General features: G+C 42.1%; 2 protein-coding genes across 2 annotated transcripts in view; both read right to left on the bottom strand.

Moving 5' to 3' along the window:
* Nucleotides 1-13,732, bottom strand: part of LOC146507525 (E3 SUMO-protein ligase ZBED1-like) — a 459,484-nt gene that overhangs the window by 84,816 nt on the left and 360,936 nt on the right. The window lies entirely within an intron of this gene.
* LOC146507530 (uncharacterized) lies at nt 11,016-11,921 on the bottom strand. The gene is made up of 3 exons (XM_085177941.1): nt 11,522-11,921; nt 11,318-11,435; nt 11,016-11,187 (listed from the first exon to the last, which is right to left on the bottom strand). Exons 1-3 carry the CDS (start codon nt 11,591-11,593, stop codon nt 11,027-11,029), a joined length of 351 nt encoding a protein of 116 aa, XP_085034067.1. The 5' UTR covers nt 11,594-11,921; the 3' UTR covers nt 11,016-11,026.

Raw genomic sequence — 13,732 nt, 5'->3', positions numbered from 1 at the left:
GTTCCAGGCGGCAGCGTTGCGGTTGCCATGGTTACATGGCGACGCTCTCTCTCTGCGTGTGTCCTGGGTGAGAGAGGCCTTTTTGTTGTTGTTGTGCTAAGCTAATAGGCAGAATGCTCCAGGCATAGCTCTAAAGAATGTAGCATCATAGGCAGTGTAGTCCGTGCTGCAGGGAGAATGGACTGCCATACTCGTTATGTGTCTGTGAGCGCGAGGTGGGAGAAAAAGGAGAGTCGAAAAGTTGTCATAGAGCAAAAACGGGAGCTGGAAGCATGTAAATATAATAATAACCACTGCAGCCAAGAAGAGTGCCTGACGAGCCCAGTTGTAAGTAAGCTATTAAAACTCGACTGTACACCGTGTTCGTGTTTTCCTCCGAAACAATAAGTTCCGTTGCAGCAGCCTTTCAACGCCTCTCTCTGTCTCTCGCTAACAAAGTTGACCCAGACAACAAAGTAAAGCTATTTTTCGGCTATGAGCCCGACACAGAACCCACCGTATTAGTCAGAGGTCCATTTACTACGGTTGAGAGCCGAACCTTCAGTAACAGTAATAAATCACACAGCAATAGTACATTCACGTAGTTGTAAAATGCATGATAATATGTTAAGTAATCCAAAGTATTCAGAATACGTTACTCTCATTGAGTAACGTAACGGAATACGTTACAGAATACATTTTAGGGCATGTATTCTGTATTCTGTAATGGAATACATTTTAAAAGTAACCTTCCCAACACTGCCAACACATACCATTTGCAGTGAGTTATGATAAATAGGTAACTGAGCTGAGAAAGAGACATCATTGAGAAACTGAGAAAGTCACTGTTTGGTATTTTTCCTGAAAAAAAAATGCTAGCTGCAACCATCCCCCAAAATGTAAATTTTCTAATTGTAGACTGGCATTAGCATGACATGAATAGCATAAGCATAACGTGGAGCATGTCCAGCATAAATAAAATAAAATAACACGTAGCCATGAAGTTGCCTATAAATAGCAGTCAATATGAGTTCAAATAAGCCACAATAGAGTGGAGCCCGTTAAGGAGACTCTAGTGATGGTGAGATGAAGCCTCATGATGAACTGAGGCTTTCCACCCAATTGGTCGACTCATGGTTCGAAGCATTGTGATGATTCATTTGCTCTACTGCGCCATCAAGTGGACAATTCAAGTGAATCAGGCTCTGTGATTATAATGATGTGTAAACCTCTAAACTGAATAAATAAATTGTTTTTATGGTTATTTATCCCGAATATTGTCTCAGTATGTGTGATACAAAAGAGAAAGTGGAAACTACAGTGGGGCAAAAAAGTATTTAGTCAGCCACCGATTGTGCAAGTTCCCCCACTTAAAATGATGACAGAGGTCAGTAATTTGCACCAGAGGTACACTTCAACTGTGAGAGACAGAATGTGAAAAAAAAATCCATGAATTCACATGGTAGGATTTGTAAAGAATTTATTCGTAAATCAGGGTGGAAAATAAGTATTTGGTCAATAACAAAAATACAACTCAATACTTTGTAACATAACCTTTGTTGGCAATAACAGAGGTCAAACGTTTACTATAGGTCTTTACCAGGTTTGCACACACAGTAGCTGGTATTTTGGCCCATTCCTCCATGCAGATCTTCTCAAGAGCAGTGATGTTTTGGGGCTGTCGCCGAGCAACACGGACTTTCAACTCCCGCCACAGATTTTCTATGGGGTTGAGGTCTGGAGACTGGCTAGGCCACTCCAGGACTTTCAAATGCTTCTTACGGAGCCACTCCTTTGTTGCCCGGGCGGTGTGTTTTGGATCATTGTCATGTTGGAAGACCCAGCCTCGTTTCATCTTCAAAGTTTTCACTGATGGAAGGAGGTTTTGGCTCAAAATCTCACGATACTTGGCCCCATTCATTCTGTCCTTAACACGGATCAGTCGTCCTGTCCCCTTGGCAGAAAAACAGCCCCATAGCATGATGTTTCCACCCCCATGCTTCACAGTAGGTATGGTGTTCTTGGGATGCAACTCAGTATTCTTCTTCCTCCAAACACGACGAGTTGAGTTTATACCAAAAAGTTCTACTTTGGTTTCATCTGACCACATGACATTCTCCCAATCCTCTGCTGTATCATCCATGTGCTCTCTGGCAAACACGGATCAGTCGTCCTGTCCCCTTGGCAGAAAAACAGCCCCATAGCATGATGTTTCCACCCCCATGCTTCACAGTAGGTATGGTGTTCTTGGGATGCAACTCAGTATTCTTCTTCCTCCAAACACGACGAGTTGAGTTTATACCAAAAAGTTCTACTTTGGTTTCATCTGACCACATGACATTCTCCCAATCCTCTGCTGTATCATCCATGTGCTCTCTGGCAAACTTCAGACGGGCCTGGACATGCACTGGCTTCAGCAGCGGAACACGTCTGGCACTGCGGGATTTGATTCCCTGCCGTTGTAGTGTGTTACTGATGGTGACCTTTGTTACTTTGGTCCCAGCTCTCTGCAGGTCATTCACCAGGTCCCCCCGTGTGGTTCTGGGATCTTTGCTCACCGTTCTCATGATCATTTTGACCCCACGGGATGAGATCTTGCGTGGAGCCCCAGATCGAGGGAGATTATCAGTGGTCTTGTATGTCTTCCATTTTCTGATGATTGCTCCCACAGTTGATTTTTTCACACCAAGCTGCTTGCCTATTGTAGATTCACTCTTCCCAGTCTGGTGCAGGTCTACAATTCTTTTCCTGGTGTCCTTCGAAAGCTCTTTGGTCTTGGCCATGGCGGAGTTTGGAGTCTGACTGGTTGAGGCTGTGGACAGGTGTCTTTTATACAGATGATGAGGTCAAACAGGTGCCATTCATACAGGTAACGAGTGGGGGACAGAAAAGCTTCTTACAGAAGGCGTTACAGGTCTGTGAGAGCCAGGGATTTTCCTTGTTTGAGGTGACCAAATACTTATTTTCCACCCTGATTTACGAATAAATTCTTTACAAATCCTACCATGTGAATTCATGGATTTTTTTTTCACATTCTGTCTCTCACAGTTGAAGTGTACCTCTGGTGCAAATTACTGACCTCTGTCATCATTTTAAGTGGGGGAACTTGCACAATCGGTGGTTGACTAAATACTTTTTTGCCCCACTGTACCTGGGAATCCCACAGGCAAATGGGAACCATGAAGAGGCCGCTAGAAAAGCTGCAACCACCAAATACCTGCAGAGGTCGGATAAGTCCTGAGGACTCAGCTGAATGGCAAGAACAAAATCCGGTCTATCAACACCTACGCCCTGCCTGTGATCAGGTACCCTGCTGGGATAATAAGCTGGCAAAAGGATGAGATGGAAGCCACTGATATCAAGACCAGGAAGCTCCTGACCATGCATGGAGGGTTTCACCTCAAGTCCAGCACCCTGAGGCTGTATGCTGAGTGGAAGGAAGGAGTGAGTGTCAGTACCACAGTCCAGGATGAGACAACAAACATCTACGAGTACATCAGGAAGATGGCCACAACTGACCACATGCTGAGTGAAAACCTCAGGCAGCGGAAACCGAAGAAAGAGGAGGAACCATCATGGAGGGATCGGCCACTGCACGGTATGTACCACCGGCAGATACAGGAAGTGGCTGACAACCAGAAATCCTACCAGCGGCTGGAAAAAGCTAGACAGCACAGAGGCACTAATCATGGCGGCACAGTATACAGAAACATCTATGCTGAAAATGGCCTGGAAGTCCCGAGGTCAAAATGGGAAACATCCCCTAGGGTGGTCGAGAATCCTCTGATAGAAAACCCGAGCTTGAAGAATAAAGACCGCCCTGCAGGGGTGAGCGGGGATAGATGCACTCAATTGGACAATTAATTACTTTTCTAATGACTCTGTTCATCTGCTGATGGATCCAAAATCATTGGCCTTTAAAACAGGCACAGTGATGCAATGTGAAGACAAAACGAAAAGTGGCAAATTACACAAAAACATATTTTCAGAAAATCTGGAAAATATATGTGAATAAGAATATATTAACATTTGTGTTAACATGGAACACTGGGTTACTAAGGAGTGTTTACAAAAAGGCAAAAACAGTAGCCTGCTTGTCATCCCTTCATTGAGGAAAGCAACTACAGGAAGTTTATGGGAGTTAGTGAAAGTAAATGGAGAACACCTTCGGAATCACAGCAATGCATTAGCTTTTTGAACAGGGGAAGCGTATTGTTTAAACTGCCTCTGTATTTCAAACAGGCAGGCACAATGCTGCCTTTTCTTGACATTCCATTAAAGATGCTGTTTGCAGCTTCAACATGGAGAAGAAAAGGGCTGCAGGAGGAGAAGAGAAAGGGGAGGAGGATGAATGATGCAGATTTTACTTGAGTCATACTGCCATCTAGTGTCACCTCACATATCAACAGGTGTTTTCCATGATGCTGAGCTTGAACATAAAAATAGATCAGATTTTTTTGGTCTTTGGGAAAAATCGTTATATTCTGTACACAGCAGACTAAAGCTTGCACAGCTTTAGCACAAACATCACTGTCCTTCAGGTTAGGGCCAGGCCATTCAGATGTGAGCAAACCATGTTCACTTGTATTGGTTCAGAGTGACCACAGGACTCAGCTCACAAACTCTCCTATGTGCACAAGTAATACCAAAAATACCCTCATAAAAACAGCCCAGGCCCTGCAGCTTAAGCCCAATAAATTGTAGAACTAATTCATCCCTGGTTCAATTTAACTGCTAAAGCAAAAATATGCACCCGTAAGAGGCCCAGGGATGTGTGCAGTGCAGCTCATACAGAAAGAAATGTTTGCATATGTTGTCTGTGGTGAGATGAAGTAGCTCATGTCACGTAGGCGATACTACTGGAATGTAAATTTGTAGAATATACACTGCAGTATACTGTTTCTCAACTTAGCAGGAGCTAAAATCATACCATACAAAATAAAAAAGTAAATAGTGCTTTTCTCAAATAATGATATATGTTTCGGGTGACTATGTGAGCCTTCTCTTAATCAATTGAGTTGATTAGTCCATTTATGATATGACGGAACATTGGTCTTTCAGTACATACGTGAATTGATCAATTCTTATATTATGAAAAAATAATAATGATCAAATTAAATATATTGATACACCTTGTCAAATTATAGTATAATTCCTTCTACTTTCCAAAAGTACAGTAACTGAACTGAAAATGAAATGTTTTACACTGAATATGAATAATTTTCAGTAGCACCCTAAGAGTACATGCAGTGATAGAACTGTAAGTATTAACACCGCATGATGTATTTGACATATTAGTTTATAATTTAGTAGCATTTAATTCATCAGTTAAAGTATTTGATGTGCTGAAGCTCTTGCTCATCACTATATATGTCATAACTTCAACCTAAAACAGTCCTTGGATATTTCAACATTATTCACACATCTTTCTCTGTCTTTGATTAACCATCTAAAATTAAAAATAAAATGCAAGATCTATGTAAGAACAGTGATTGGTCCAGATGGATTGAGGTTCAGTTATACAGTACCTTAAGTTTGACAAGATAAGAGATCACATTTGTGAAAAATCCTGAAACTATCCAGCTGCCAAAAATAGATCATTAAGATGTGTGATATTCATTTTCCCAAAAAAAGTCCTATATTTATTTTATTCCAGTCTTTTATTGACTCACAAAATATGAAGTAAATCAGAAAACCAACTTGTCACAGTTTGCTAAAACTAGTTGGTTTTCCAGTCTTGCAGAAGGATGGTCTTGGTTTGGTGATGTCAGCCAATTTAATGAGTCCTGCACTTTTGTTCATTGTACTATTCAGATGGTGATGGAATTGGACAGGTATTCACTGTAACTGCTAATCATATCTATTGACATTTAACTTTCACTAATATGGGTGGTCATGTCAAAATATCACTTTTACTAACACTTCCAGGGGGGGCTGTGGCTCAGGAGGTAGGGTGGGATCAAGGTTGGTGGTTCATTCTCTTGCTGCTCCTCTTTGCACTAATCACTTCTTCAAAGTGTTCTTGGACTTGGAAGATACTGAACCCTGAGTTGTTCATAATGCACTTACACTAACAGTCAAAAGTTTCAGAACACCAATTTTTCCAGTTATTTATTACAATTCAAGTTGTTCAAGTCCAATGAATAGCTCAAAATGGTAATAAGGTGAACTGCCAGAGGTTAAAAAAAAGTTTGCGTTACCCAAAAAGAATCAAAATTTGAAATCTTCGGTTTATCATGCAGGACCTTTGTATGCTGTCGGGTAGGTGAAAGGATGGTTCCAGAGTGTGTGGCATCAACTGTCAAATGTGGAGGAGGAAGTGTGATGGTCTGGAGCCGTTTTGCTGGATCCAGGGTCAGTGATTTGTACAGAGTGAGAGGCACCCTGAACCAAAACAGCTACCACAGTACTCTGGAGCACCATGCAATACCCTCTGGTATGCACCTAGTTGGTCAGGGGTTCATCCAACAGCAAGATGATGACCCAGAACATAACTGTGTATGCTGTTGGGTTGACAATAAAACATTACTTGACTTGACTTAACTTGAAAACATGGATTTGCCAGCACAGTCTCCAGACTTAAACCCTATCAAGCTTGTTTGGGATCAACTCTACAGAAGAGTGAAAGCAAAGCAACCTACAAGTGCCACACATTTATGGGAACTTCTGCAAAAGATATGGGAAGAACTTTCTGAAGAATATTTGATTTCTATTGTAGAAAGAATGCCACAGGTGTGTTCAGCTCTTATATCTGCCAAAGGCGTCTACTTTGATGAGTCAAACGTTTAGGATACTGTTGGGTCTGTGTTTCCACAAGCCCTGCTGGTTTAGAGACTTATTCATCATGAAGAAAACAAGACAGTCAGCGATCGATCGATTTACCTGCAAGGGAGGCCTCGTCGGTATCTCAGAAACGCACCTCGGATCTCATTACGAATGGCCCCAACAACGGCCTCCGCTTGCTGCCTTTTATTGGGAAAGCAGTTCACACAATACACATCACAGCAAAGCAACGCCCACCATAACCCCCCCAAATGGTTCTAAGACAAGGCACTATGTGTGTGTATGGAGAGGTGCTCAGGATCAAAGGAATGTCTTGATCCTACTGCTTGAACCAAGACTGTACAAATTTAAGAACATAATGACAACATTCAACAATTAGACTTAACAGATACATTTTGGTTTATAAATGGATTCCATGATTTCTTTTTTAAACTCCAACTGCTTATTTAAGAGTGCAATGAGAGATTAACTTACTTACTTATTTAGTTCCTCCTGCGCCTGCGTCTGAGATACCGACGATGGTGCATTGGGCAGCAAGGGATCGCCAACGAGCTCAGTTTGCAGCCACATCTTCAGCCTCGTCCCATGAAAGATCGCCCGCTTTCAGGTCCTCAATAAATGACCGTCTCCACGTCTGTTTTGGCCGTCCATGACTCCGTGACCCTCGGACGGGTCTCCACGACACGGCTATCTTCAGTAATCGTTCCGGATGTTGGCAAAGAACGTGACCGGCGAAATGAAATCGTCGCTCCAATACCAGGTCCACTAGCGGTCTAGAGACGGTGCGCTGAAGGACCTCCTTGTTGGTAACATGATCTTGATACGAGTAGCACAATGTCGTCCGCGCAATCAAGATCTGCAATTCGTCGTCCGTCGTGTCCTTGGTCTCGCATGATGAAATCCACAGCAAGCACAAAAAGGAACGGCGAAATAACGCAGCCTTGTTGCACTCCCATCTCAATCTCGAACGAGTCCGAAATCCCACTATCTGTACGGACGGAGCAGCTTGACTCGTGGTAGATGTTTCTCAAGAGGCTGACGAACATCTCCGGTATGCTGTAGGACCTGGCAATTATCCAGATTGTTTCTCAATGCACGCTGTTGCACGCTTTTGTAAAGTCTATGAAATTGATTGACAGTCACTGCTGTAGCTCGGCACTTTGTTCGATTATTGTCTATAGCACAAAAATCTGCTCTGAACAGGATCCTCCATCCCAGAACCCGGCTTGTTGTTCCCGCAGCAGCTGATCAACCATTGAAGATGTCGGAGTAGCACGGAGCACAGGACCTTTCCTGGAATGGAAATGAGAAATTAACCACTTAAGCCATTAACCACAAGCAGTTACGTAAAAGCGCAGAAGACCGCTAAACAAACAAAACCGAACAAGAAATTCTTCAAACTTCATGTAACTGTCTAAAGAAAGGCTAGTTAGCTTCCAGAGCTATTATTGACTCCAAACACCAAGTTTCACCACGCTCTGACCAAAATTCACTGAATGAGCCGCAAAAGAAGACCACAAAAACACATAGCGGTGCAAATGCGCTAAGACAGAAATTGGCTTACCGTCCCGATTTCCTCCGTTATTTTCGCCGGTAGCCACCTGATTATCAGTAGTTACCACGCCTACCTAGCCGAATCAGAGCCGTTTTCCGTCAACAACTTCAATTTTAGACCCACCTACAGACACGTGACTGGACAGTTGCCACATGCAGTAAATTTGGGCCCACGTGGGTTTTGGCATTGCAACGTCTGATTTGAAGTGACGTGAACGTGGTATAATTACTGTGATTCCATTGGCTCAAACAATTAAAAAGAGGTGTCAATCATGCAAATTGACCAAAAGAAACCAAAGTTACAGCCCCTCAGAGTTTAAAGGGCCAGAGACCAATTAAACGCTCCATGCCCACAGCAGAAAAGGGCCATTGCCATGTAAATGTGTGGTTAATTCTTCAAAAATATATATATATATTTTTAAAAAGCATTTTTATGCCTGTTAATAAATTTAATTAATTTTTTCATGTTAACTGACGCATTTTTAAAAGGGTTATATGCTAAAAATAAAAAATATAACATCTACTTACTTTTTCTGTGTTCCAGTCTCAGGAACTTTGACACCGTAATATCTGCTTCAATATTTACACCTCTGATGAAATTTCAGAAGTGTCAGGCAGAGTTTGTAATTGCAGAGGAATAATCAATTAAATTTGGACATTACATTTTCGAGCAGGAAGCTCAGAAACTCCCTTGGGGCTTAAGAGGTTTTAAACTGCATAGTTTAAAAAAAAAACTGAAAGCACTTAGACATTTTAAAAAGTTCTTGTAGAAATGTGCACGTCAATATTACATGGAGTAGAAAAGCACTATATAAGAATTTTGAAACGCAGCCTGGCGTGATGGTGCATTCATGGCCTTACAGGTGACCTGAACATAAGAGGCAAATTGTTCAGAAGGAAGTTGCTGAAATGCTGAGAATGGGAGTGATAAAAGAGTCAAACAGCATCTGGTGTAGCCCCATAGTTCTGTTTGTAAAGAAAGACTGGTCTATACTGTCATGTATCGCTGTGTGCAGGCAGGAGTAGTGGACCCAAAGTGCAGACTCACGGCAGGTAAAAGTGTACTTCAAAACTCAGCTTTTATTTCTGGATGGCAAAACGTAACAAAAATTCAAATAAACTTACATAAGCAGGCAGACAGAACACAAAGCATAAATGAGGGTAGATCGCAACACGGACACAGAGAAACACAGGGCTTAAATACACAGAGGGAGCAATCAGGCAATGGGTAACAGGAGGGAAACACAGCTGGGGCAAATCAGGCCTAACGAGACAAAGGAAGCAAAACCAGACGCATTTACATGAGACACAGACTTTCAAAGTAAAACAGGAAACATAACACAGACTGAACTTACAGACACAGACTCACAGGCAGGCAGTACAGACGGAACAGAGACGTGGGACCAGGGCAGACACAGACACGGAGATATAGCTGACAGGGGAGACAGCAACTAAGGATTACACAGAGACATAAACCATAAGACAGAACTCTAACAAAGAAACCAAAGACTAGAAATGATAAATAATATAATAAACTCAAAAACCCTGGGTCAACGACCCAGGCATCCTAACATATACAGCCTCAGTGGGGACTCCCACAAGGTTCAGCCTCAGTCGGCACAGCCTCAGTCGGGTGGTGCGGGTGTGTGGCAGGGGTGTGGTCTCCGCCTCTGCTGGAGGGGTGGTGCGGTAAGCTGACGGGGCTGTGCCGGGAGGACGGAGTGGACAGGTGAGAGTAGTGATGGGATTTCTGGCTCTTTTTAGAGAACTGGCTCTTTTGGCTCGACTCATTAAAAAGAGCTTTCGGATCCCAACCAACTCTTCAGGTTGTTTTGTTGCTTTAATTAATTTATTATTAACAACAATATAAAATTATGCACAAAATGAATTACTAATGTAAAAAAAAACAACCCTGTGTTTATATATAAATATATACGGTGGCCCCTAGAAACAAAGCACGTACAAACTCCAAAAAGCACGTACAAATTCCAAAGCATGTACAAACTCCAAAACACATTTCTAGCGTTAACTGAACTTCCAAAACAGAGCTACCTAGATCACTTAAATTACACAATTGAAAGCATATTGTTATGACCCAGGTCATTTTTGCTGTGTGGTGCTGTTACTCGCCACACCATGTGGGGGCATTGTTTGTACTCTGTGATGTCTGTTATGTAAGTTCCAGGTGGAGGCTGACCATTGGTGGAAGAGGGAATGAGGCCAGTTACAAATTGGGACCTGACTGGGCCGGCAGTCTCTCCTACTACTTCCTGTTTCCAGTGAGCTGCGCGTTTGGTAGTGATGGGAAGATGAAGCTTCATGAAGCACTGAAGCTTTTCATCCAATTGGTTCACTCCAGCACAAAGCTTCTTGAAGCTTCATTTGCTCTAGTAGGACACCTACTGGACGTAAAAATATTAGTTGGCATGAATTTGAAGAGTGTGGCCTTTTGCACACAGCCTGTAAATGTCAACAACAAAAGGAGTGTGTAAAACATGTATATTGTAGTGATGCAGTATACTGTGTATATTTATGCTGGCAGTATGGAAAATGATCATTTGGAAATGCTTAAAATGGAAATGATCATTTACTGTGAGGTGAGGTGTGGTTGGGGTGTGGACAGTGGTTGTGCTTTTGTAACGTTCAGGTATGGACAGCTACACACTGAGGCTTTGAGACTCAGTCTTGCCCACATTTTATTCTGTAAAAACTAAATTTTCACTGCTTTTATAACCTTTTTAGTGGGGAGAACATAGCTAGGATTTAATGATTTAACAAATCTTTTAAATCCTTTGTCCTCCACAATGCTAAATGGCTGGGAGTCCTCAATCACCATGCTAACCAGGTCTTCATCTATTTGAGATTGTTCTCCTGAGGAAAGACAACAAAAACAAAGCACAAATATAAATATCACACACGTCATTTATTGCATTGTATAATATTGTTATATCATTTAGTAACATTACTGCATGCTATATTATCATGGCATTTGATGGCTCACCTGGTCTTGCTCCACAATCGGTGTTCCCCTTATTCTCATGCAAAGCTCTGTAGTGCCTAAGCATGGATGAGGTGTTGTTGTTATATCCCAGCTCCCTGGCACATAGCAAACACTTCACCTTGTACAAAAGTAAAGACAGCTTAACTTAAATTGTATTGCACCATCAGTATTATGAAAATACATCTTCTGTAGAAATTTACATACCTTGTTGGGAGGAATAAAATCAAAATGTTCCCACACAGGGGAGGACATCCTCCTCTTCTTAGCTGGCTCCATTCTCTCCTAACTTTCTCTCCTCACTCTCATAAACCTCCAAACTCTCTCCAAACTGTCTCTAACTCTCACTAACCGCAACTCTCCATCAAACACCCACATTTTTGAATGAAGTCTGAGGAGTTTATATCGCTGTCATATCTCGCGGCAAAGTTCGAACCGCTTCATGAACCAGTCACATGGTACAGCCGGGCAGCGAGGCTTCGGACGTCATCATTTTCAGCTCCTCCCATAAATGAAGCAAGCCTCGATACGCGCTTCGCGGATACGTCCCCTCAATTACTCGACACACGCTTCGAAGCCTCGATACAGAACGTCACATCACTAGCGTTTGGGGCCTTTTGTGGCATGTGACAGAGCTGGGCTGCAGTAAAAACAGTTTAGAGAGTCGTATCTGGGCATGGTAGCTGTAGGGGTGGGAAGCCGTTTCTTTTACAACCTTTTTCTCCTGTTTCGGGTAGGGAGACAGGTTAGAGGTTTGTATTTTCTTTTGGGGTTGATTCACTATAGGTAAGTTAGTTCTGATTCATTTCCAGTGTGTTTTGTTTGTTGTTTTGGCCATGCCCACTCTGACGCTCGCTACCTGTCAAGTTAATAAAACGACTAGTCATTGTAAAGCTGTGGCTGTGTGATTTACTTCTTTTATTATTTTTCTTGTGTTGCACTCCAGCCCCCCCAGGCCGGTGTGTAACAATATGTGTATTGTTTGTGTATTTATACACAGGCACTCATACATATTCAAATAATTTTAAAAAATGTTCATTTACCTGTTACTATCACACACCAAATCCGGTCGTTGGTACTTTCTGTCTTGTGTAGCCACTAGGTAACAAAAGCTCAACACTGCCTCTAGCATGCTGGAGCACTTCTGTTGTGTTTTGTACGTGTTTTGGAGTTCGTACGTTTTGGAGTTTGGACGTGCTTTGTCTCTAGGGGTCACCGTAAATATACTTTTATTTATTCACTCCACATAAAATGTAATAAATAACTCATATAATACAAAAAACAACTATTTACATTTCAACTTTTAACTATTTAAATTTTCAGCTTTTTCCTTTTAAACAAATTTAACGTGAAACAACACAAAACACTGCAAACACAACACAATTAAATATAAATATGAAAAAATATGAAAACAAAAATAAGATGTACATTCTCTGTCATAAGGGCCTGCATGAATTAACTTTCTGAATCCTTTATCATCTGCAACTGAAAATAATTGTGGATGATCACTATACCTTTCTAATGTGACGTTGTTGTCCCTGGCTCTCTTTCTCTCTCTTTCCCTCCAGCTCTGTTCCTGTGCTACTGCGAGTGTAACTACCGCCCCTCCCCATCTTCCCAGCGCAAAACACAAGGCTCGAGGGAAGCGGAAAAAAACAGGGTGAGAGAAAGAAAAAAGACGGCTCGCGTCGTTCACTTCAAAGAGTCGTCTCTAAGAGCCATTTCGTTCACGACCGACACATCACAAGGTGAGAGGGATACAACTAATGAATCATGTCCTTTTTAGTGCCTAGGCCCAGAAATGAGCGGTGTGTGGTGTGGGAAGGTGCTGGAAAGCTGGCTTCCCGGTGGAATATATGCAGTGCTGAAGCAGCTCTGAGCACCTTTATTTAAAAATAAAGGTGCTCAGAGGGACCCTGGAACACTGTGTGGATCCTGATCATTTCACAAAGAACTAGTCCATTTACAACGGGTGCACCTCAAAATCTCCTTTGTAATTTTTCAGTGTGTGAAGCTTTAATATCTATGGTGATATCTCTTTTTTCTTTGCTCACAGAAAATAACTATGACAATATTATCAGGAGTGCTCGCATGTTCAAGATATCCCTGCTAACCCTGGATGAATCTAAACAGATTTCACCACAAGGTTCTGTGCCCCATGACAACCTAAATGTTTCTCCACCCTTACTGAATCAGTTTGCCATGAAATTTTCCAGTTTAATCTTTTTATATATTAGTGCAATACATCAGAAATCCCACACTGTTGTACAGCACAAAGTATTTATCAGTTCTTTGCGCCACTCCATTGTCTCATTGGTCTGAAATCGATCACAGCAGTTCAGGAGTCCTCAAAACATTCACTGATTCACAGCAGAAGATTATTCCCACTACACCACACACACACACAAACACACACAC

Source organism: Neolamprologus multifasciatus, chromosome 11, assembly GCF_963576455.1.
Source record: "Neolamprologus multifasciatus chromosome 11, fNeoMul1.2, whole genome shotgun sequence".
Taxonomy (NCBI): domain Eukaryota; kingdom Metazoa; phylum Chordata; class Actinopteri; order Cichliformes; family Cichlidae; genus Neolamprologus; species Neolamprologus multifasciatus.
This window is presented reverse-complemented; position numbering and strand designations above follow the sequence as displayed.